Raw genomic sequence first — 25,934 nt, forward strand, 5'->3', positions numbered from 1 at the left:
TGCCTTCTGCTGGACACCTGTGGAATTCTTTCCTTTTATTCTTATTTAATCTGCCCCCTAGTGGCTGGAGTGAGCATTCTGGTAATTAAGGAATGGGCTAGAGACGTACTTTTTTTGATATACTTATCAATTTATGCTCTACATGTTGTGGGCCGGACTGAATCATCTCGCGGGTCGTATTTTGCCCAGGTCTGCTCTAACATGTCAGACACCTGTATGTACTTTGGTGCTAAACCATGAAAAATTTGAATATTCTCTGAGTGACAGGAAGCCAGTGCAGAGACCAGAGCACTGGACTAATATGGTCGCATTTCCTGGCTCGAGCAGCAGCATTCTGGATGTACTGCAGCTCTAACAGCTCATTTTAGAGAGGCCAGTGAGCAGGATAAGTCTCTCCAAGTCTGGTTTTGACACTATTCCTCTGAAAATCTGCTGATGTTGTTGCTTTGATGTGGCTGTTTTATGTTCTGGTCTCAGTCCATGATTACAAGATTTAAAAAAACTATATTGGTGCATCCCTAACTAGTAAATTTGGATTGTTTCAGCGACTAATGTACAGAGAAGTGAAGAAGTCTAAACATAAATCATCTTCAGCCTGGCCTTAACTGATTACATGACTCTGTGGTTAGAGCGGCCGCTGTGACTTTTTACCCTGTCGTGTGTGGACTCTAAATGGTTCTGACCTGGTGGCAGAAAAACACGACTAATTAATATAATTTTTATTAAACTCCATTAATCTGTGGTCAGAACAGTCGGACAAATCACTCCTAATGACAATAATGACTTTAGCAGCCAATTAGTGCGAAACACGCCGGGATATCGCTGACACGGACAAAACGCATTCTGTTCCCAGTGTACTTCCTTTTGACTAAATATTCTTATTGAATCCAGAATAATTAGTTATATTCATTAGACAAATTTACATATTGTTACACCTTCAAATAGATTTTCAGAATTCATTTAATTTGACTAATTTTCAGGGTGATTCATTTAAAAGTAGTGAAAGTCATTGCACTAAAACCTAAGGACTTAAATGTCATAAAAAAGCGTTAAATTGGATTCCAACCAGGGCTGGGGCGATACACAATAATTGCTAACACGCTAATTGCAATGACAAGATGGCACGATTAATTGATTATCTGCTTTTTAGAAAAATACAGTCAAGTTGTAGCTAAGCCAGTCACGATAACTAAACCAAGCACCTCTTCAGCCCTTTACCTGGTGACACATTTTATTCATCATGTCAAATTTATTATTATTTTGTATTTCCATTGTGCATCAACCCCTCCTGGAGCCGCCACCTTAACGTGGTGGAGGGGTTTGAGCACCTGAATGATCCTGGGAGCTCTGTTGTTGGGGTCTGGCACCCCTGGGTAGGGTCTACTATGGCAAACAGGTCCTGGGTGACGGGTCAGGCAAAGAGCGGTTCAGAAGCCCCTTATGAGAGACCAACAGGCCCGGTTAGAACCATGAGGCCGTCCTTCTGTGGACCCACCACCTGCAGGAGGAGCCATAGGGACTGGTGCAATGTGATTCACGACTCGGCAATGGACAAGTGAAAGAAAATGGATGGATGGATGGGTTGTGCAACCCCAATTTGCATAGATTTGTTGAATATTGGCAATAATATAAGAAAAGTGATAATTTCATTAATCACAATAATCCTTCATCAGGTATATCCAAACTTTTTTCATTTCAGAATTTCACTTGAGTGATTTAGCAGAGTTTTAACTTGTAACCCACACCACTGTTTAGGCTTCTGAGAGCCTTCTTCACCTTTCATCTGGCCCAGATACCTGATGAATACACTGAACCACATCCGGCAGCCAGAGTCAAGCCAGAGACGAGCCAGATCCCTTTTGATTTGAAACATCCAAATTAGTTAGTATAGTATTTGGTTCAGTGACGCAGTTGGTTGTCATCTCTTGATCGGAAGGTCGGGGGTTCGAATCCCAGCTCCTAAAAATGCACACTGTCGTTATGTCAAGACACTTCACCCTCCTTGCCTCCAGTGTCTGCGTACATTGGTGTATGAATGAGAGAGTGAATGGGTGAGTGGTTCCTGACTGTGATGTGTTTTGGGCTAGATGAAGGTAGAAATGGTATTAAAAAGCATTACATTGCTGCTACATATTTTTTTCATATATTTTTTTTAATATATTGACATGTTTAGTACGCTTTGGAGTATCTGCTGCCAAAACGGAATGATTAAAAACGAAAAGCTGAAACCCCTCTTGCCTTGTAGACAGGTAAGTAATCCAGAACCTTAACATTGTAATCACATGCGTTTGACTGGCAGCTCCGATGGCCTCGCTTCGACAGCGCTGGGGTTTGATTGGCAGAGCAATATGTAGCTTCCTCATAGAAATGCAACGCTATTATCCGCCCGCGCACGTGTCACCGCGGCCGTACCTCACACCTCGTCCTACACGGAGGGGGTCAGCCAATCAGGAGCGCCCGTACGCCGCAGCCTTTAGCATTCACTGACATCTTCACCTTCTCTCAAGTACAATCGCATATTTTGAATACGGGTTAACTGCTGCGGCGTGAGGGCTGTGGGCTGACGGCGTCTTAACCTTGGAGGATAATGGGTGAGGGTCGCTTATGTCGGAGCGGGTCAAACAGAGCAAGGGTGGGTGAAGGGTGGGTGTCCTTGAGGCGGCAGACAAAGGCCGCACTTCGGTCCTATTGAAGGGAAGAGTCCGAACAATGGGAATGGCGGCATATTGAGCTTTTTTTTCCTCTTTTATTGTTATTGAAAGCGTATTGAATGAATTGTGCAAAAATGAAGGTTTTAAAGCCACATCGTGTAACATTTCACCCAACTGTACAAGCATTTATGTTGTTACAGATGTTTTAGTCATTAAAAAAATCCCTAAAAGCGGCTCAGCCCTCCTTAGACCTGACTGGGAGTGGGATGTCTCCAGCTTGTTACCATAGAGATGACTAAAAGCCACCAAATGTGACTTTTGAATAGGTTAGGTCCTCATCTTTGCTTAACCACTGATATGTCCAGCTGGTCTTCATGAGCATGGTTTGTATTGGCAGCAGTATAATCCAAAATGTTACGGAGTGTGCTAATTCGTGTTACAAAAAACACAAACACATTCATTTGCAGGTTTTGCTCAAAGGTTTTGCTCGAAAGTTTCCCGGTAAGTCCAATTTTACATTAAAAAATAGCACCAAAATGGCTCACAGCGGCCCTGTACACAGTGTGCCTTTAACCTCTTAAGCCCCACCTGAACGGAGCACATTTTCTCCAGTTTGTCATTACTCAAAACGGAAAACTTCTGGGGAAAAAGCGACAAAAACAAGGAAAGTGCAACAAAAAAAAACATAAAAACAGCTACAAAAAATTGACCAAAATTCTAGAAAAAAATGACAAAAAAATGACAAAAACGCGAAATTAAAAAAAGCAATGGAAAAAGTGGCAAAAATATGACCAAAAAAATATAATAAAGCAATAGAAATTATGGCAAAAAAGTGATAAAAATGCAATGGATAAAGGGGAAAAATGTGACATAAAAAGCTATTGAAAATGCCAAAAAAGCAAAGGAAAATGTTGTAAAAATGCGATTACAAAAAATGACAACATGGCAACAAAGCAAGGAAAAAGATCTGTTTAGATCAGTTTTGTTGGTCTTAGCTTTCAAATAAGGTGTTACTCTGACCTATAGCTCTCCAGTCAAGAAACTTTTCGATTTGGGTAATGCACTGAGTTAAGGTGGGAGTTAAGAGGAATCCAATTTCCTTCTAAATCTTAATTTACATCATTCCTTTGTTTCATGGACTGGATGCAAATCATAATGAATGAAATATGTTGTTTAGGCATTAAAGTAGCATTAAATCGTGTTAAATTTGACTTGTATAGATCCTGCTTTTAATTCAGTGTCTTTGAGATGCTGGACCAGTTTGTGACTGCAGGCGAAAGCAGGAGGAGGGAGAGTTCTATGTTTTTTTCCTTGTACACCTTTCAGGAGTCGTTACCAATCAAGGTTTGCAACGTCCCTCCTTTCCTTCCTCTGGCAGTAATGAAAGCCTCGCCGAGTGAGTCATACATGTTTTTGTTTTGCTGTTTCCCGCTGTGCAGCGCGAAGGTCGCCCCGCGCGCTCCGGCCCCCGAAATGAACGAGTGATTATTGCACACATTTGACAAATGAGGCCACGCGTGTGTGAACCCTCCAATCAGCCGCCGCCGCCGTAAAAATGTACATGAAGGCCCCAAATGACCGGATTAGCACATACCCGACGGCGGCTGTAAACACGGCAATCACGGCGGCCAATCACGGGCTGATTATGTTGCGCTAAAGGCCGGTGTAAACCCGGGTTGTGACCCCTGGCTTTATGAAATAGCATGTTTGTATTTGCAAGAAGAGGCGCGAATGTCAAGGTTAGCCATCTGTGACGGTTAATGAGGCGCTCGCGCTCACACAAAGGCAGTGTTGCATCAGGTTGGGCGTCCACAGCGACCCATGGTGGTTCTTATACATTCAAGGTTATCTGTGGAAACTACACTCTGATTTGTTCAAACTACTGTTGTGACCAAGGCCAAGGCATTCTATCCACCTTTACAGGCACAGAGGATGATTTAGGTTTTATAATTTATTTATAATGTGCTCGTAGTTGTCTGAAAATTATCTTAATTTATCCCTAAAATCGTGCAATCCTACCATCAATAGTAGTCAATATTTCTTTTGATTTGCAGTTTGCAGTCTTTATGCACTAGGTTTAGTAAATGATAGCTTCACCTGCTGTGTGACTGTTTGTGTCAGTGAATTTCTCAAATTCTTTACAGTACTGTCTAAATGCTTACAACATTTTTTGGTACATTTTTATTTTTATGTAAGGGCTGTTTTAATTGAAAACCAACATTTTACCAATGACCTTTTTCAACCTTTATTTAACCAGGAAGCAGGAAATGCACATGATGCTTCATGCTAATGCATCGTGCTAATGCTAACGCTAGCTAAGGCTAACTACGACTGCCGTTTTTTTGCTTCTACTGAACAATCTGCTGTGAATAAACATCCATATGGACCAGATTTAGACTCGACTTTATTTGTATGTGATAAATAAGTTTATATTTTGCCTGAAAATGGCTAAAAAGAGTGAAAAATAGAAAAAAAGATTCTGTTTTCCGCCTTGGCGAGGCCACGCCCCCTTCTATGATGCTATGCCGTTTGTATCTATATGCTTGGTATAAATGTGCTGCGGCTCATGGGACGAGCAACATTATGAAGGAAGGAAGGACTTTGTTTCCAACACATGGCCACAAAGTGCTTTACATTATTCTGGACTATTATAAAACCTTTTCTGTTTTGCAAGAAGAAAAATTGAGCTATTTTGTATTAACTTAACAAATACTACTCCACTTGCCAAACCTCTTGACTGCCTTTACAAATGATGCGCCCCATTCTTCGACCTTACTCCTCTCAAATGATTGTTCTGAACTGGGCCGGTGACCCCTGGCTTTCTGAAACACCTCGTTTGTATTCAAGGGAGCGACGCCGACGTCAAGGTTAGCCATCTGTAGCAGTTTATCAGGCCTTTTGTTCCACTGTTTTCACAAAATGACAAGCCCAGGAGAGACGTGCGTTCGGGAGGCTGCGCGGGACACATGCTGCTGTCAGTCTGATAAAAACGACAACTCTTTATCATCTGACGGAGGGGGAATGGATGCTGGGAGAATTGGAAATAAAAGAAAGTGCCAAGGTTGTTGTTGTTATTGGAAAAGTGACTTGTTTAGAAAGTGAAACTGTCATTGAAGCACATGTGGTCAGGCTGAGGTGGTCGTGTGTTGCCAAAGGATACAACAATAGAGACACATCGTGCAAAATCGACTTTTTGTCCTCGTCATTTCACAAGGCCACGAATCATTCAAACCATTCTGCATTGATACAGTGGAGTTTATTTCAGAGCCTGTTGTTGGGTAAAATAGGCTTGGAAACGTATTTCTGGAATATTTGATCCCTCTGCTGCCACCGGAGGGCGCTCCAACCAAATTCTGAGATGCAAAACAACATAAACCCCAAAAAATATATCGCGATAAACGATATAATTGAAAAACATTTCATGCCAAAATAACAAAAACATGAATGGATATTACAGTAATCCCTTGAAATAACAGACTTCATATTGACATTAGAAACACTTCATAATAACTACACCTTATTTAGCCTTAATAAATGATAATATTAACACTTAATTAATGTTTAAAGGGACTAGATGCAAGTTGGTCATTTTATACTCACTACTGCCACCTCAGGTCTTATGCGTAACTGCAGTTTCTATATTAAGCTCGGACATTACTGGAACATGTAGGGGGAGGAAAATACATAATTTTAACGTTTTTAAACTCTGTATAGTCTCTTTAAGTCCAGGCTGAAAGGACTTCTTTTTACTGCTGCCTATGGATGGATGGATGGATGGATGGATGGATGGATAATTTATTGATCCCGAAGGAAATTGTGCATTCGTCTCTTGCTCACATTCACACAAGGTGATTGTATTTTAAGGAATTTTAATATATATATATACATTTTTTTTAATATCATTTTATTGTGTTTTTAGCGCATTTTATTGCATTTTTTATTGTGTTTGGGTGTCTGGTGTTGCTGTGAACACTGAGTTGTACATGAAATGTGGCATAAAAAAGAAACTTTCCTCCCCTAATTCATCATGAACAATTCTCATTAATTAAGTGTGACTAACTACTTAACTACTACAGTTAATGCCTAACTCGTAATGAATAGTTTTTCTTCAACTTCAATTTCAGTTATTCATTGTTTAGTATTTATTAAGCGTTAGTCACACTTAATCGTTTATTAAGGCTAAATAAGGTGTAGTTATTATAAAATGTACTCACATATTTTCATAGCGCATAAGCTGCAATAAACAAGAAGAATAATTAAACATGTTTTACTCAAATATTACAAACAGGATAAAAAATGGGTATGTATAAAGTTATTTTGGCAAATACTGAAACCAGAAAGATATAATTTATGTGTCATTTATTGATTTCGAAATAGTCATTATTGTGACAGGCCTAGTGCTGGTGCTCTTTGTTAAAGGAGAAAACAAAAAGTACTCTCCCTGCATCAAAATAATATATTAATGAACAAGAGAAGGCGAGGCGCTCTGAATTTGAATTATTTCGATCTAATCCAATTTTATAAACAAAGAATTTTCAAAGTGCTGGAAGTAAAGTAAAGTAAGGATTTTTACTGCAGAAGAATATTAATCAGGGTCATTCGGATTTTATATATTTTCTCTCGCCTTTTTTTTTTTTAAAACAAAATATTAAATGTAACCAGAGCAGAAAGCGTTCGTTATGAGTAGCCCCAATCGAAGACTAGCGTTGGCTCTAATGCAGAGATGAGTTTTTGTGGTCATATTCTGCTCGGAAGCGAAGGGGAACTGCCAAATATAGCATTGGCAGGATGCTCAGAGGGGACGCAGGCCAGAGGAAGGCAGAGAGGCAAATTAACTGATGATGTCATGACATGGAGTGGGGCAAAGACGTACTCACAAGCCAAGTGGAGAGCAGAGAACCAGGCGGAAGAGGGTTCATGAAGAGAGGGAATCAATTTAATTTTTTAAAAACATTGCGTGTTGAGTGTTTCTGTACCCTGCACGTAGCAGCCAACAAACGTTCAAGAGGATTCTCCATTTAATATAAAGGCTTTTTAGAGAAAGCTTGGATGCAGGGAGAGCAACTTGTTTTTTTCTTTCCTGGTGAAACATAGCCCTGGATTATAAAGTCAATGTACAATCCCTGCCTAAGTACCCAAAAGCAGGTTCATAAGCCAAAATGATGCATTAATATGTAAAGTTAAATACAAAATCCTCCCTTTACCCAAAACTACCTCTAAAATTAACACATGTCCATTGATATTCTTCAAAAATGTCCAGTGTGTAATCTCGTCTTGACAATACTGTATTCACCAGAAGATGTGGTTGGAAAGCTTTCAATTTAATGATGATGAAAGGCCACCCTTAGTTCAAACATACTGCTGTCATTAGGGGTTATAAAAAAGCTTAAAATGAGTGCACACTAGATCTTTTAACCTCAATGCTGCAGTTTTGACCTTCGTGATTGACGGACGGTAATGGTGTGTTATATTTTATTTAGGTTGTGTTGGAAGCTCACGTTGCCATCGATCAAAGGTTTCCTATGGTTTTGTTTCTGCAGAAGCCGAGCTCGGTGCGGATTGACCAGTTGGACCGAGAGCAGTTTAACCCGGAGGTGATCACGTTCCCCATCATCGTGCACTTCGGGATCAGACCGGCCCAGCTCAGCTACGCAGGAGACCCCCAGTAAGACGTGTGGCCGAATACAGGCACAATGAAAGACATGGATGGCTTTGTTTCATTTTAAACAGAAACATCACGCAATCGCCGACAATAATTAAAGCAGTACTAAGTAACTCTTGCCCCAAGAGGCCATAAGCGCAACTGCAGGTGTCGTAGCAAGTTGCGATTTATAAATTTACTAATTGTCTTAAATAAATACTACACTGACATAAAAGGCGAAAGGAGAGAGGGATATTGTGCATCCGATTATACAATGGAAATACTATAAAAAGTGACGCTAGCCCGCAGTTAGCTTTGTCCGTTAGCATGTTAGCGTCTTCTTTGTGATTCTATTAGTGTGTATTGGTTTCTCCGGTGGAACGCCTCCCGCGGGAGGTGTTCCAGGCATGTCCTAGTGGGACAAGGCCTCGTGGAAGGCCCAGGACACGGTGGTGGGACTATGTCTCCGAGCTGGCCTGGTGTCGCCTCGGGGTCCCCCCAGAACAGCTGGAGGAGGTGTGTGTGGATCGGGAAGTTTGGGCATCTCTGCTGAGACTGCTGCCCCCGCGACCCGGCCCCGGATAAAGCGGAAGAAAATGGATGGATGGATGGATGGTTTCTCCGGTCCGGTGGCAGTCAAGTTGCAAACATGGTTTTCTGGCCAGAGACCCCAGGGGGAGATGAAAGACCCTCCATACATCCCATAAACACTTACTTAGTACTGCTTTAATCTCATTAACTTCAGTCAACAATCCAATATTATCAAGTCACTTGATGCAGAAAAAACCTCTGAAAAAGTGAACTACTCTTCCTTACTTTATACACTGCATCAATTCAGCTTCAGTGAGTCATCCATTCACTTAAGATATTATACACTTCACCTAAAGCCACAGTCACAACTGATGGTTTCACATCAACATCAAAGTTTATTTCTATAGCACTTTACAACCACACCTTGGCAGACCAGGTTTCCTTAAAAAGAGAAAATGGAAAAACACTACAGGGGGACAAAACAAGGATGTTCACTCTCACCCTCCCTTTTTGCGTTATCCATTGACATGGACAAAACACACGTATCATATTCAAATAATTCAATATGTTGACTACAATTCATTAACTGTACATGTTTACAGCTTTTATTGGTGGATACACTTTTTTTGTGTGCTTTTGGCTCCATTTGTGTGTTGCACACTGGATTTTGTGGCTAAATATATCAAAAATAATATGTCCTGTGTTTCTCTTAACTTTGATCGGCGTTACAATCATCTCTCGTCTCGCCTCTTCATCCTCACACATGTCCTTCCTGGTTTCGTTGCTTTCACCACCAGGAGACTCATTGACATCTGTGTGTATCCGCGTTCTGGCTCTGAGGACACTTGCCGCTTTGTTTATCTTTGCGATCGAACAACAATAGATCCAGAATTTGAAGGGAAAAAACGCGGTGAAAACGAACGTGACATTTGCACAGGCGTCATCACGATTCCCCGGTCGCTGAGCCGCGCGTTTCCCGTGAATAGTAATGTCGAACAACAGCGCTTCAATAGGGAATACTGTACTGTGTGGATGCATAATTAACCACCGGATTGGTATCATCTGCTCAGAGTCTCAAAGGCCTACACGCAACCAACAACAAGGCGCAATCAAAGGCCTACAAAACCACTTTTTCTACTTCTAAATATAAACCTTTGTCAATATTTTATTCATCAACGGGATTGAAATCCGCAAAACAGCGTGTTGTGAAAGCAGACGTTTGTGGAAAAAGACCTTTGTGCATCTTTATGTTATCGTGAAAGATTTTGTCGCTCGTGAACTCGCAGCTAGTTTTTGCAGTTTTAGGGACATTGTTGCTCCTTTAAAGTTGTTAAATGTGCTCATACACTCATCCCTGTGAAGAATAGGGCTGGGTACCGTTAAACAATACCGGTATGGTATCGTAAAAACAAAGTTCAGGTTTGGCCATTCCGCCTTTGCTCTGCCCAATCGTGTCAGACCTTGAAAGCTAAGCAGGGAAGGGCCTGGTCGGTACTTGTATGGGAGACCGTTTGGGAAACACCAGGAAGCCTGGCGAATGTAGTGTGTGAGTGAGTGAGTGGTGGTGGTCGGTGGGACTGATGGCGCAGGCCTGTTGCCTCATTTCTGTCAGTCTACCCTAGGGCAGCTGTGGCTACAAAAGTATGGAGTGAAAGTATAACGCAATGTAAAGTGTCTTTGAGCGTCCGGAAAAGCGCTATATAAAACCAATGCATTAATACCAGTATCTAAAAAATGATATCGAAAGCAGATACCAAAACAAAATCTTATATCTTTAGATCCAAGTTTTGACGGGACAATATTAAAGGATGTAACTTGGTTGTTTCAGCTAAAATAAATGACCCCCCCCATTGTTTTTCTTTTTTGTACCCAATTTTTTCTCATTCTTTTAATTTTTGCTATTTCTTATTATATATAATATTTTCCCTATTTCCCCCTATTGTTTTACAAATTAGTCTTTGCACATTTTTTCCTTATTTTTGCCACAATTTCTCCTAATGTTTCACCAAATTATTCCCCAGTTTTCACACATTTCTTGACATTGGAGACGAACCCAACAGTGTACATTTGCACAATCTTCCACACAGTTTTTCTTCTTATCGTTCAGGTGTCAGTATATAGAAATATATTAAGGAATAGAAATGTGTTTGGAAAGTTAGGAATGGATCTGGACCAAAACACTTTCATATTGACGGGCTCTGACTTTTATTGCTTCCAGTTGACCTTCCCAGTTTGATATACGTCAACTTTTGAAAGTCCTTACACCTTCACAGTTTAGTTCTTATCATGTCTGTCCTGAGATTGCTCTTACTGCTGATGGGAAAAAAATGTGTACATACCTCCTGCTTGATGTTTATGACCTGATTTGAGTGAGTCTTTTTATGGTTCTACCTTTGTTGAACTGTTATAAAAGGATAAGATTATGTGGATAAGAGCTGTGTTTGGGTTACAATGAAACGATCCGTCTGGCAGCACAAGACAAGACGACATGATTGAGCCACCTCATCCAATCTGGGGACATACAGTAATTCTGTGACCTTCATGATCCTTGAGAGAAGTCCATAGTCTGAGTGTTCTTCAGAGTATTTGTGTATTGAGCTACTTTAATGGAGATCCGTCTTTTGTTACTGTCCTAACTCTGCGCAATCCAGCAACTTCCGTCATTACTTCTTGTTTATGAACTTGCTCTCCTCCCACTTTGACTTAAAGGCCCTATGCTTGTTTCGTTTTTGTGTACAAGCAATAAAAAAGGGAGCACATTGAATATTGTTTATTGCGTTCCTAAAGCATTTTTAACATCCCAATAGAAGCCTGTTTCACAACTTTTACGGATCAATACGGTCTCTGTAATTAAAGTGCAACAACTGGCTGCTTGTACAATAAAATGCTTTAGGATAAAGATGCCCAACGGACAGTGGTCTTTCCCCAGAAATGTTCTTTTTTCTTTTGAAGGACAAAGTCATTTAATTGCACTACAAGAAAAAAAAAATCAGATGTAAGGCCTATCCTCATGGGCTGGAGATATTTACTCAAAAAAAAAGCAAAGTTTTGTAAATGAGATGAATAAAAGCCTTTGACCTTGTTTACTTTTCTACATGGTGGAGCAGTGATATCGCTGACTCACTGCAGTCTTCATTACAGACAGAGGAGACTAACTCCGGAGATTATGTGCCACCTTGAATCACACTGCGGCTGAATCGGGCGAGCAACAACTCAAAAGAATGAAAGGGGAGGGGAGAGAGAGCGCCTGGGAGGCCCACTAGTCCCTGATCCTCGCGAATGACCTTTCCACTGATCCTTTCGAGCGCCGCACTCTCCCCACACAGACGGCATTAACATACGCCGCCGCTGTCCGTCAGGCTCCTGCGCGACGTGTTCTCGAACAGGAGACGGATTTGTGCTCTTCGAAGAAAATATCAAGGCATTAACCTCAAAGTTAAACAAGCCAAGTTCAGTGACGCACAATTTTTAAGGACAGATATCAGGCAAAATCAACTTTCTTGTGCTTTAAAACATGTTAGAATATTCCTCGTCATGAACATCTGGAGGAGTACTTCACTTCAATTGCACAGTTTTGTGTAATCCTATTCACTGTACACTGCGTTCCAAATTATTATGCAAATTGGATTTTTGTGTCAAAAAGGTAAAAAAAAAAGCAATAATAATGAAACTCATGGATGGTATCGTGTCTTGGGGCTCTATGAATCACTGACATAAATCTCAGAGACCTGGGATGATTAGTTGTCGGGTTAAGCCCAGTTAAGGGAAAAACTGCTGAAAAGGGTGTTCCACTTTATTATGCAGATCATCATTTTCAAGCAATATGGTAAAGAAAAAAGGACTTTCTGCTGATGAAAAGCGTGAAATAGTTGAATGCCTTGGTCTAGGTATGATAACCTTCGGTATTTCATGAAAGATGAATTGTAATCATCGTAATGATAAGAGATTTGTGGATGATTCAGAGCACACTCCGTTTTGTGCAGATAAAGGCACAATATGGACGGTTTCTGCCAGACAAACACATCAGATTAGGAGAACAGATGCTACAAAGCAGCATAAAGGTATTTGAAGCTGCTGGTGCATCTGGAGTCTCCCGAACATCAAGGTGTAGGACCCTCCAGAGGCTGCAGTTGTGCAGAAACCTTCTATCCGGGCCTCCCCTAAACTGTTAATTGAATGTTCATGAACAGAAACGGCTGCAGTGGCTCAGAAATACATGAGGACTCATTTTCAAACAGTCTTGTTCACTGATGAAGCCGTGTGACCCTGGATGGTCAAATCAATGGAGTAGTGGATGGTTGGTGAATGACCACAATGTCCCAACAAGGCTGTGACGTCAGTAAGGAGGTGGTGGAGTCATGTTTTGGGCCAGAATCATTGTGAGAGAGCTGGTCGGCCCCTTTAGGCCCTTTTAGGTTCCCTGAAGGTGTGAAAATGACCTTTGAAAAATATGTGTAGTTTCTGACTGACCACTGTCTTCTATGCTACAAAAAGAAGAGCCGTGCTTTCCCGAACAAAATCCTCTTCATACATGACAACGCACCATGTCCTGCTGTAAAGAAAACCTCTGCATCACTGGCTGCTATGGGCAGAAAAGGAGAGAAACTAATGATGTGGACCCCCTCCTCCCCTGACCTCAGCCCTGTTGAGAACATTTGGAGCCTCAACAAAAAATACTTCTATTAAGGTGGGAGGCAGTTTTTATCCAAACAGCAGCTCTGGGAGGCTATTCTAACATCCTGCAAAGAAATCCAAGCAGAAACTCTACAAAAACTTACAAGTTTAATGGATTTAAGAATTTTGAAGCTGCTATCACACAAGGGCTCCTATGGTCAAATATAACTTGACCTGTTAATATTTTTTTGATTGAAACAGCTTTTGATTTCAGTAAATATGACCTCCTAATGCTACAAATACAAAAAATGACAATTTTCAGTTAATTACAAGCTTTAAAATGTATTGAAACGATGAGTTGCCTAATAACTTGGAACAGTGGATTTTGAGGTTTTTACAATATTTATTTTTGAAAAAAATACTGTTATCACTAGGACATTTTTTCCACCACATTTAAATGATCCTCTACCAGTTAAAGACTTAAAAATTATGCTGACTCTCATTTGAGTTGACAATTTAGAAAATCTTAGAAAAATGTCATTTGCATAATAATTTGGAACGCAGTGTAGTTGGTTCTTCTTCTTCTTCTACTGCTGAAGCTACGATCTGTACTTCCTGGGTTAAATTGCGTCATAGGAAAAATCCAGAACTGTCCTCCACATTTTTAAATCCAACATAATCCAACACTGGATCAGTTCTACGCAGTTTTGTGTCATTCCCACTGATACCATTTGATATCATTTAATTTCTACAGCAGTCGTTGCCAAACTGTGGTTCATGATGGTTGACTACTAGGGATTTACCGATCCGATATTCAGTATCGTATCGGTAGCCGATCCGGGCATTTTGAGAGGATCGGATCTGAGTTGTTGACTGGACGGGTCCTTTACAAAAGACCGTCGTGAGGAACTGGAGCCGATGCAGATCCAGGACCACAGATTCACGGCCTTCATGCTATCGCTAAGCTAGGCTACTGATTTGATTTGATTCTTGTGTCTTACACGTAGTTTACCAACACCGAGTATGGAGTGAATGTACAATTGTCTCATGTAAAGCGCTTTGTGACTATGTCTGTGAAAGGCGCTATATAAATAAAGATCTTCTTCTTCTTCTTACACATATATAGTGCCTAGCTCTCATGGGCTTATACAAGACACTGTTCAAAACAGAATTCAGATGGCTGCCAAAATAAAATCACATAAACTGTACAATCAATCATAAAAACATCCACATCAAACAGGAGCATATAAATTAATTTGTCTTCTCTCATTAACCTGCCGCTAACACCTAACACACAAACCTGCTTCTGAAAAACGTTCTAATTTAAAATTCAGAGCTAAAGCCAAAACCCCTACATGTTCATAAAAAAAGGCAACTGGTGAAACTACCGTAATAGTGTAGAAATTATTATTATTTTTAATCATATAAAGCTAAAATGGCGCCGCTTGAGGTCGTGTTGATGGAGTAAACTTAAAATAAATGTTTGTTGGAGGCTCTTAGCGCTAATTTTGCTTTCTGATTGAATGAGACAGAGACAGATATTCATGAAACTTGCAATGTACAAAGCATATGAATAACTATAAAAACAAAGTAGGTTTTTCATCAACAATACTACATTTTCATGTAATTTTTGCTCTTTTTTAGTCTGTGTGAACCAGAAAACGATCGATCAATTAGTAAAATAGTTGTCGACTCTTTTAATAATCGATTAGTTGTAGCCTTTAATCGCTAATCAATGTTATCCACACATTAAATTTATGACCTTAGTGTTTGAACCCTCAACCCACAAAAATTTGGGGTTAGAGCAACTTTTCTTTGTAGCGGACATTTTTTTTCCTCAAACCCCCAAATCTTAGCCCAAAGTAAAGCACCAACTTCTCAAAATCCCAGTGAGTGGTGCGTCCCTTAGGGAATTTTAAAGGAATTCAGGGGTATTTGATTTATTTTGTGTGAAATTAAACGTTTCTTACAATCATCTTGGGGCAGAAGTTCTATGTTAGAGATCCAGATTTTGCCCTGGGGCCTAACGTTGCCTACCACTGCTCTAGAGCATTAGTTGTGAATGAATAAAGCCATTGCCAGTAATTTGTAAAACTGATTTTAGTCCCACGAAATGACAATATATTCTGTCCCCTCTCCTTTAACGTACACTTCTGCATCGCTTCTGACGTTTCTCTGCGTCCGAAGCTCCGGCGCATTCGCCTGAACCGCTGCCCTCGCTACTCGCTTCATTAACCGGGCCCACACTGTACAGCGCCTGCCTCTCCTAACGACGTCCCAGCCCGTCCATAAATTTGTCCTTGTCTTGTGCTTTGAGGAGTCTGACAGGGCGGCGGGGGGGGCGCACGGGGATGAAAGGGGAGCCGCTCACGTCCCACCGCGGGGATGAGGGACATTAGTGCCTGCACAAGCTAAATCCCTTTCCTAATGATCTGATTCGCGTCGGTGTCTTCATCGCGGCTCCGGCTTTCGCAAAGCTCGTGTTCAGAAGACGATGCGATCACAAATGATGTCTTTTTTTAGAAAGTAACGGTGGGATGGATTTGGTCGATAGTGAGCGCATTGATGACCCTCCTTACGTTCAGAGTCAGCCTATGTGAACATGAATGCGAGGATTTTTTACTTTCCTTCTTGAGTATTTTGCTTCATGCACACAGTTTGGATTTATCGTTTCTTCTTCGACTGCTGAAGCACTCCGATGGTTTTTCTCCTGATTTTAATTGTGTCATAGATGGAAGCAACATCCGGGAACTTTTACCGAGTCCTTGCCCACTAAAAATCTCATTCTGGCCTCAAAATAATCCAAGCCAGTGTCGGAATCACTAAAAAATGGGCACTGGGACACTTCATTTAACTGGCAATAGCTGATTGGGAGGCATTTTGAAGGGAAGTAAGAGCCAGCTGTTCGATCGCTTTCAGCTGTCAAGGGTCATGACTCCATATTGGGGAAACAGCTCCACCTGGTGGCCGTATATCAAGTCCTTTGTGACTTCTTTAATTGATGAATATGCAGCATTTAAGCCTAAATAAGGATTCTCTAGCTCTTAAAATGCACATTAATGTTAGCAATAGCAGGCAGTAGATTAGCTTGTGTTGAATGAAGCGTGGAAATGACAATCTAGAAAACTACATTGTAGGCTGCATACATTTTATTTAATACCAATATTGGTTGTTTTCAGGTTCTAAAATGTGGCGATGTCACACTACCCAGTGGGGGGCAGGAGCCAGTTTTTCCGATTAAATGCATTACTCTTTCAAGAGTAGTATCTAAAAAGAAAATGTATGATTTACAAAAATTATAATTACTATCATAGACTGGGTCCATGATATCTCTGTACAACGCCAAAAATCTCCTCAAAAACAACATAATTTTACCTGCCCCCCACCTCATTAAATAATATAGGCCTTTACCTGAAACCAACAATACAAGGGACAGAGTCAAACCTGTCGCTTTAACTACATTATTAACAAGCAAAGAAGTACATAAGCAAATGTTAAAGCAATAAGTAACTTTGTTTACCTTAATAAATCCTTTCCGTAGTCCCTCTGGGGGTAATACAAGTGTTAATGGGACGATTGGGGGGGTCTTTCATGTCCCCCTGGTGTCTCCGACCAGAAAACCACAACTGCAACTTGACTGCCTTGGAGTCAAGTTGGAGTGAAAAAAAAAGATCTCCATTGTGTAATTGGATGTACAATATCCCTCTGTCGCTTTGTCTTTTCTGTCAGCGTAGTATTTATTCTCACGGACAATTAATGAGGGTCTGAATTGCCGTCATGCACGAGCTTAATATAGAAAATGCAGTTACACGTATTACCTGAGGTGGCAGAAGTGAGTATAAAATGGCGAACTTGCATCTAGCCCTTTTAATAATCCCAGTGATAAATGTTAACATACTGCGATTTTATCCAGACACAACCCCTCTCTCCTCCAGCTCCTCTAATAATAACTGGATAAGTGTCTTTAACGAGTGTCGCGGCCGGACGGACACCCGCTGCCCTCGGTGCATCAGGTCGGGTTGAGACGAGAGGGGACGCGAGGGGGAGGAGGGGGCGAACGGGGCACTTAGCATGGAGGTTAGCGCCGCGGCTACATGTCACCTTGCCCTTGACTCGGCCGCTCTGCTTTTGAAATGCTAATCAGAGCGAAGACAAAGGACTGTGTGAGGATAAGTCCAGACCCGCTTTCATTAAGTGGTCAGATAAAGAGACACATCTTGGGCTGAAATATGTCAGGGGAAACTTCGTGGTGGATTAATACGGTGTTAACAATTGTAACATTGATTTCGTTGGTCTAGAGAGCATGGTTTTTGCAGTACATCTCTTCAAACATTGTCTCACATCTTCAGGGAGACTGTTGTGGACAGTTCAGCCATTTTCTGTTTGTGTGTTTCTCCACAGGTATCAGAAGCTGTGGAAGAGCTACGTTAAACTGCGCCACCTGCTGGCCAACAGCCCCAAAGTGAAGCAGATGGACAAGCAGAAGCTCACACAGAGGGAGGTGCGTAAGACTTTCAATTTCTAAATAAATGCCTCTCAGTTTGGATGTGCTTGGATGGATTGCGAGGCTTTCCGAAAGAACATTTTCACAATTTCCACTGAGAAAGTAGAAAAACACTACCTGAGTTTGTTGAAATGAGAATGTGATTATTTTTATGGTGATGTCAGCTTCAATCAACAACAATGTGTGGGTGCTGGTTTGTCGTCAGAGAGTGATAGTGACTGGTATGTACCACCGATAATTTTGGATGATTCTCTTGTCTATAATCCTGTGTGCAATGCTTTTAAAATCTAAAATGGGTCAGTGTTGAACAGTGACAGCAGGGGGCACTTTATCAGGGCATGGTGTGATTTATTCAGTACATATATGTTTAGTTTCTGACTTGGCTCATTCCAATGCAAAAAAAAAAAACCTGTGACGTAGGCGTGGGCCATATCTTGATTGTCGATCACGATATATGATATATTTTTAGCGTTCTGAACACAGTGTAATTTATACAGAAAAAGAATAGACAAAGTGTTCAGGAAGTCAATGACAGTTAGTTTATGGGGGGAAGGTGCTCTTTGGTGTTTGGGGAACTAAGATTTGAAAGAAAAACAACAAACCAAGGCACTCCTCCCACATCATAATTCTCTATTTACATTTAAAAAGCCTTTATTGCGCTGGGCTGGGCTGAAGAAATCTTTCAAATATTATGCTGGTTTTCTTCCACGCGTATCGGCTCAGAACCGCTGTGGGAGGAGCCGATATAATTTAGGGCTGTGCAATTAATCGAAATTCGATTACAATTCCGATTATTACAGTAAATGATTAAAACATTAGCATAATCGGGATAAAAAAAGAAAAAAAAAAAATATTTTTTTTTCACATTTTTATTTTTTAATTTTTTGTTTCTTTTTGCAAAGCAGACTTGCATTATTTCATGGCGCTGGGATTATTTTCCCTTCACATTTCACGTGCCATGGCTCATGCTCTTGCCTGACATAAAAACAAACAGCTCTGTGTGATGATGTCATCAGGCCGCACTGCTCAGTTTACTTGTGCAGGTGTGAGGGCTGGCCAGCAGGGGGCAGGTGTGAAACAGAGACCTCTCCTTTATTGAGGCAAACTTGAAAGAAAACAGAAAATATTCATCATATTTTTTTTATTAATAATTATATAAATAAAATAAGTACTTTTTTTTTAAAGGCAACATATAATCGTTTGAATAATCGTGATTTCAATTCTGACAAAAAAAATCGTGATTATTATTTTTTCAATAATCCAGCAGCCCTAGTATAATTTATGTTACACTCAGCTAGAACACAGGGTCAGCTACTTAAAAAGTAAAATGAAATGGAGGATGTAAACTGCTTGAGTATATATGTGAGGAAATTAGTATGCTGTGATGTCCATTGTCAATTATATCGTCCAATATGTCAGTTTATGTATATTTCTTTATTATATCGCGATATAGATTTTAGGCCTTATCACCCTGCCCTACTGTGAAGTCTCTATCACTTTCGGTTCTGGAGATTTCGGCCTCTTATATCTCGACCAAACCGGGCCAAGATATGGGCCTGGACGACCTCGTGTAGTGACCATTTCCAGCACAGTGCACACTACACCGGCAGCTAATGAAGTTGTTCCGCCGCTCTTTTCTCTGCTTTTTATATTGCTTTTAGCTTAGTCCATAATAATATCTCCTAATTCCCTCTAAAAACATCCAATCAACTCGATCCCAAACTCTTTTGTTTAGTGGAGCAACTTTTACATACATCCTTGCCTCTTGCTGCTCCCTGTGCGGCCTCATGTCTCTCAGTGATTAATGCCCGGAATAGCAGGCTGTCCCACCTTTGATCAAAACGCTGCTAAGCTCTCCCACCCTGAAGGTCAAAGCCCCACCGGGGACCGAACACGGGAAAAGCTTCGGGTTTGAGCCGTAATGGCCGACGCGCCTCTGGGACTCTCCGGCTCCACGTGCTGCTGCTGCTGCTGCATCTGTTCCCCGGACGTGGCCATGTTGCTCCTCACACAGTCCCCGTGGTCTCCCAGGCTTTCTCCCCCCCCCCCCCCCCCGGTCCAGCTCCTGTTCTCTCGGTCGCTGTCAGCCAATAATGAAGCCGAAGTCGGAGCTCAATTAGCTTGTTTCCCAGGTAGCGGCGCGGAGAGTGCGTGGAGCTAACGGGGCCTGACAATCGCACTGTCAACCCGATCCAGCGCAATTAGCGAAGCCCGGCGCGATCAGGAGGGAGAGAGCCGGCTTTCGCGGTGTCACCGAGACTTCACAGGCCGGCGGAGGCAGGGATGGAAATGCAGCTGTGATGATTTAGCGGATTCTGAAGCTTTGTCATAACCTACAACCATGTTTTCCGCGAGGCTTTGCTGTAAATGTCTTTGAAAAAGCGTCAAACTGGAGTCAAAATTTAAATCTCTTGGAAAATAATGACATCACTGGACTATTTATTACTGCATAACGTTGTCAACAAGACAAATATTATGGCCGAGAAAATATCCAAATGCAGCTAAATGAATCTTATCAATTGTCAAAGTCCTGACTTCTCTAATTTAGTCCCATTTCAGCCTTGATTTTTGTTTGAATACAATGGAACTGTGTCCACCTGTTTCTCATGTGGTGCAGCTTCACCCACAAAGAAAGGCCGGCGTATTGAATATCTGCTGAAAATAATGACTCAAATCTTTTTACAAAAACACATTCAGATACATGTTTTTTCCCCCTTTTGCTTTGCCAATATTTGCTAAAAAATGTGTCTGATTTATGTATTGAATATCAATATATAGCCTTATTCCTCGATTGGGGCAAGGGTTACAGATCTTAAGAAATTATCATTTTTCTTTCTTTCTTTCTTTCTTTCTTTCTTTCTTTCTTTCTTTCTTTTTTTCTTTCTTTTTCTTTTTTTCTTTCTTTTTCTTTCTTTCTTTCTTTCTTTCTTTCTTTTTCTTTCTTTCTTTCTTTCTTTCTTTTTTTTCTTTTCTTTTCATTTCTCTTTCCTTTTCTTTATTTCTCTTCATTTCTTTCTTTCCTTTTCTTTTTTCTCTTTCCCTTTCTTTTTTCTTTCTTTCTTTCTTTCTTTATCTTAATTTCTTTCTTTTCTTTCTTTCTTTCTTTCTTTCTTTTCTTCTTTCTTTTCTTGCTGTGTTTCTTTCTTTCCTCCTTTCTTTCTTTCTTTTTTCTTTTTTTCTGTTTCTTTCTTTCTTTCTTTTCATTTCATTTCTCTTTCCTTTTCTTTATTTCTCTTCATTTCTTTCTTTCCTTTTCTTTTTTCTCTTTCCCTTTCTTTTTTCTTTCTTTCTTTCTTTCTTTCTTTCTTTCTCTTAATTTCTCTCTTCTTTATCTTAATTTCTTTCTTTTCTTTCTTTCTTTCTTTCTTTCTTTCTTTTCTTCTTTCTTTTCTTGCTGTGTTTCTTTCTTTCCTCATTTCTTTCTTTCTTTTTTCTTTTTTTCTGTTTCTTTCTTTCTTTCTCTTAATTTCTCTCTTCTTTGTTAATCTTCATTTCTTTCTTTCTTTCTTTCTTTCCTCCTTTCTTTCTTTCTTTGAACATGCAGTTCTGGAGCTTTAAAAATCTTTAAAGTTGACTCACTGTTCTCTGCATAAGCCCTGAATCATAATGAATTATATCAAATATCCTCTTGACAAGTTAAAATCACTGAAATTACACATGTTTCACATTAATTTGAGTATTTCCAACTTGCCAAACAAAAACTCATATTTATGTCAAGCTTTACATTCTTACATTTTTCTTCTCTGCGCAATAACACTATCAGATTATCACCATATTCTCATTTAGCAAAGAATAAAATGTAAATATGTGTGAAAACCCCTCAGTTTTGGTCCGCACTGTCCCCGTGTCTGTGCGTTCCCTCCTCCCCGGCGTGTTCCTCAGAGACTGGACAGTGAACAGCCTGGGCTCCGAGTTTGGCTCCTGGTCAGAGCTCGCAGACGGTCACGGCGGCGTCCAGACTGTGTGCGAGTGTGGGATCCTCTCAAATACTACACTACCGCCTGCTGCTAATATAAAGATCTGCGAGGATGGTTTATGCGGGCTTTATTTAAAAGCCTTTTAGATGTGGAAGTGGAGCCTCTTCACGTGTGGCCTTGTCTAAACAAACTTGTTTAGCAAATTGCGTTGGTGCAGAACAATTCCCAAATATTAGTGATGCCGTTTGAAGATAAGATAATCCTTTACTGATCTCACAATGGAGAAATTCACTTGTTACATTCGGCACTCAATAAGATCACATACTGGTATCAGACATCAGAGCTGTTTCTCATTCTCATTTTGAAGCTCAGAACCGGGAGAATTCACCAGCAGCAGCAGCATGCTAACGCTAACGGCAGCTAATCCACACTGGATCACCTAAAGTTTAATGACATAATATTGACCAGTACTGGAGTGGCAGGTCTTTGTATTTTAGTTTGTAAAATGCTGTTAAAAATAACTGATCTGACATATTTGTAATGATCAGATCACTTTATGTGAGTTGTTTATATTAAAGGGACTAGATGCAAGTTTTTATACTCACTACTGCCACCGCAGGTCTTACGCGTAACTGCAGGTTCTATATTAAGCTCCTGCATGACGGCACTTCGGACTTGAAGACTTGGAGTGACAGTGCAGGATTTTAGAGGCAGTTGTGGTGAACAGGTCTGAGCTCATTCTACACATTAGCAGTGTTAATTTCGTCGACTAAAATATTTAGTCTTAATTTTAGTCAAAGTAATATTTTTTCTGACTAAAATTGGACTAAAACTAAATTAAAAGCTTTTCATGAGACTAAAACTGTGACTAAAATGTCCAGATATTTTAGTCGACTAAAAAAGACTAAATCAAAATGAAAGGGAGAGACTAAAATCATCCAGACTTATCATGTAAATCCTCTGTCAAAGGATCAGATCTGAGCTTTGTTCATGTGGAGCAGCTCCATGAAGCAGAGGAACAAGATTAAATATGATTAAAATGAATATTATCAATGCAAAGTCGACTAAATTGGTCTTAAATTTAGTCTTGCAATTTTAGTCGACTAAAACTAGACTAAAATTGAAGATATTTTTTTGACTAAATCTCGACTAAAATTTAAATACATTTTCGTCAAAATACAAAGACTAAAACTAAATTAAAATATGTTGTCAAAATTAACACTGCACATTAGGACATGGCTGGAACATGTTGGGGGGAGGAAAATACTTAATTTAGATTTTTAGACTTCCTTCCTTCCTTTAAGTTCCTTTAAAGGTGCATTATGCAACTTTTTATGTGGAAAAGTTTTTTGTTGTGCCTATTTGATCTTTTAGTGACCCAGAGGTCAGCATGGCGCCTTTATTTTCCATCACAGAGGCCCAATTGTTGTAGAGTTTCTGGTAGGTTTTCTACAAAGCAATTGATCCTTGAGAGTTGTAGAGGCCTCTGTGAATGAAAGTAAAGACACCATGCTGACCACACATACAGCCATTGGGTCACAAAAAGGTCAATTACAAACAAATATATACATGTATATATTTTTTGGCATATTAATTTGCATTATGCACTTTTAAGGTAGCCTAATAGTCCCGGCGTTTACCCAAGCATATTCCTTTACTATTAGATATAACTGATAATTGATCTGTAGCATCTCATTTACAACAAAAGATACAACTTTATTGATCTCATTGATGCCTAAACAAAGAAAACAATAAATTAAATGTCTATAAGAGGAGATAACTGCTGACATTTGTGCTCTCATCCCCTCAAAAGTCTGAAGTTTGTGTGTCAATTTTACAGCATGTAAATACTGAAACTTCTCCTTCTCCTCAGTTTAAGAGTCTACATTTCAAAAGCTCCGTATCTTAATCTTCCTCCACGGCAGAGACCTTGTAAAAGTATAATCCTGATACAGTTAGAGCGCACTATTTTTCCCCTTAATCCAAAAAAAATTGCAATGAGTGACAAAGGCTCCTATCTGCCATCTCCATTTCCCCGTTTCCATTCACGCGCCGGCCCGTCCTGGCAGCGCGTCCGCCTTATCAGCGCCGGATTTGGGGATTTGCTCTGATTCTCTCTCGGGTTCACTCCAATGTCTTTGTAACGCTACACCCCCCCCCCTCCCCCCTCCCTCGCACTGGCCCAGAGCTCAGCCACACACGAGCAGCGATAAGTGCCGCCTTGTAGGCCGTAATTAGATCATTTTAAAGAACACGAGGTTGATTTGATATTGGCAGTGGAATTAACAGAGTAGCGTTAGTTTGTGAAATCCAGGCGTACAAGGTCACAAGGACGAGAGCGTTTTTTTTATCTTTCTGCCGCGATCAGGCAGACGGTGATTTATTTTGCTTCTTTTACGATGGAGGTTTGGAAGATGAGTTTTTTTTTTTTAGGTTTTGGATTTCAATCTTTGGATTTGCAAACTTCTGGAGGGCAACAGTCCCACCCTCCTGCTGGTAAAAGTCCCAGACAAAAACTATTAGTGATATTTATAGTTCGGTATGATAGTCTTTTCAGAGGTACAGCTTCATCATAGGTGTTAGCCTTTGAAGTGAACCTCCCCCATGTGGAAAGAGTCACTTTTGAAGCTGTCCGTATTTTGGTTTAGTCCTGTGTTGTTTTTGGAGCCCTCCAGGTTTTAGTCTTGATCTTGGAAAATGCTTTTTAGTCATTTCTAAATGTGATGGTTTCTGTCGACGAAAAGTATTATTTTTTCAGCAACTCAATTTCATGTTGATAAGTATTGAAAATAAGTTGGGATGAAGGTTGACAGGTTGTATGATTCTTTTGGCTGACAGATTACTCCACAATGCTGAACAGGGCTTTTCCCAAAAGCGTCCGCTCTCCTCGTCCTCTGATCGTCGCTTTGAGGTCGTTTATTAACAGTGGCGTCCACATTTGTTCATGAACATGCTTTCTGCGCTCAGACAGCCACTACATTTAATTGTGTTAAAAGTCCCGGTGACATCGCTGTCCGTCGCGGAGAGAGAGGGTGCAAGTCATGTGACTGTTTCTGGTGTGTTCTCCTGCTTCGCTCAAGCCCTGTTTGACATCCATCCTGTTTCTTCCACTTTTCCGTTGCCTGGTCACATGGTGCGAATCTCATTGCACCAGCCCCTTATGGCTCCTCCTGCAGGTGGTGGGTCCACGGGAGGACGGCCTCAGGATTCAAACCAGGCCTGTTGGTCTCTCATGAGGGGCTTCTGAACCACTCTTTGTCTGACCCATCACCTAGGACCTGTTTGCCCTGGGAGACTCTACCAGGGGCATGAAGCCCCCGACAACAGAGGCCAGGAACCAGTAGGGAAGCCCTGATTATGAACCACTTTATTTTTAGTTTTTGTCTCAATGAATACTCGTAAACGTGTTTTAGTCAACATAATTATTTTTAGCTCGTCACCAATGAAGGGTTAAAGGGTGCGTCCATTAAGTGATTTTGTTATTGTCTTTGTAAACTACACTGGTTTAGGTCACGTCCAGCCCATTAGATAATTATTTACCCCATTGTCCATCCATCCATCCATCCATTTTCTTCCACCTCGGACCCTGTTTGCCCTGGGAGACCCTACCAGGGACATGAAGCCCCAGACAACAGAGCCCCCAGGATCATTCAGGTGCTCAAACCCCTTCACCACGTTAAGGTGGCGGTTCCAGGAGGGGAATTATTCATCCCATTGCATTTGGTATAATTTTAAAGAAGTCTTGTCTTTCATTTATGCCAAAATGTACTCTGACAAATAAACCTTTGTTATCATAGCTCCTCAAACATTCACCATTTTCGCATTTTTCGTAAAATACACAGACTTCCAGGAACATCAGCCTCAAATGCCTGATACTGGATAACTCTCTGGACTCTGAGGATTCAGGAAACGTATCACATGTCAGTACTTTCTCACCATAGGGCCTCACTGTGAGCCAAGAGGTAAAAGAATGACCCGCACATATGAGTATCTCCCATAGAAACAAGCCTTTAGAACCGGCCCAATGCAATCCGATTTGTACAGTGACTTTGAACGCCTGGAACAGCGCTGATTAA

The 25,934-nt window shown here is 40.7% G+C and overlaps 1 protein-coding gene across 1 annotated transcript in view; it reads left to right on the top strand.

Moving 5' to 3' along the window:
* Positions 1-25,934, top strand: part of drosha (drosha ribonuclease III) — a 256,825-nt gene that overhangs the window by 28,371 nt on the left and 202,520 nt on the right. The window contains exons 14-15 of the mRNA XM_079576148.1: positions 8,192-8,316; positions 17,839-17,938. Coding sequence (XP_079432274.1) covers positions 8,192-8,316; positions 17,839-17,938 — 225 coding nt within the window. The remainder of the gene's footprint in view (positions 1-8,191; positions 8,317-17,838; positions 17,939-25,934) is intronic.

The sequence above is a fragment of the Gobius niger genome, assembly GCF_951799975.1.
Source record: "Gobius niger genome assembly, chromosome: 18".
Lineage (NCBI taxonomy): Eukaryota > Metazoa > Chordata > Actinopteri > Gobiiformes > Gobiidae > Gobius > Gobius niger.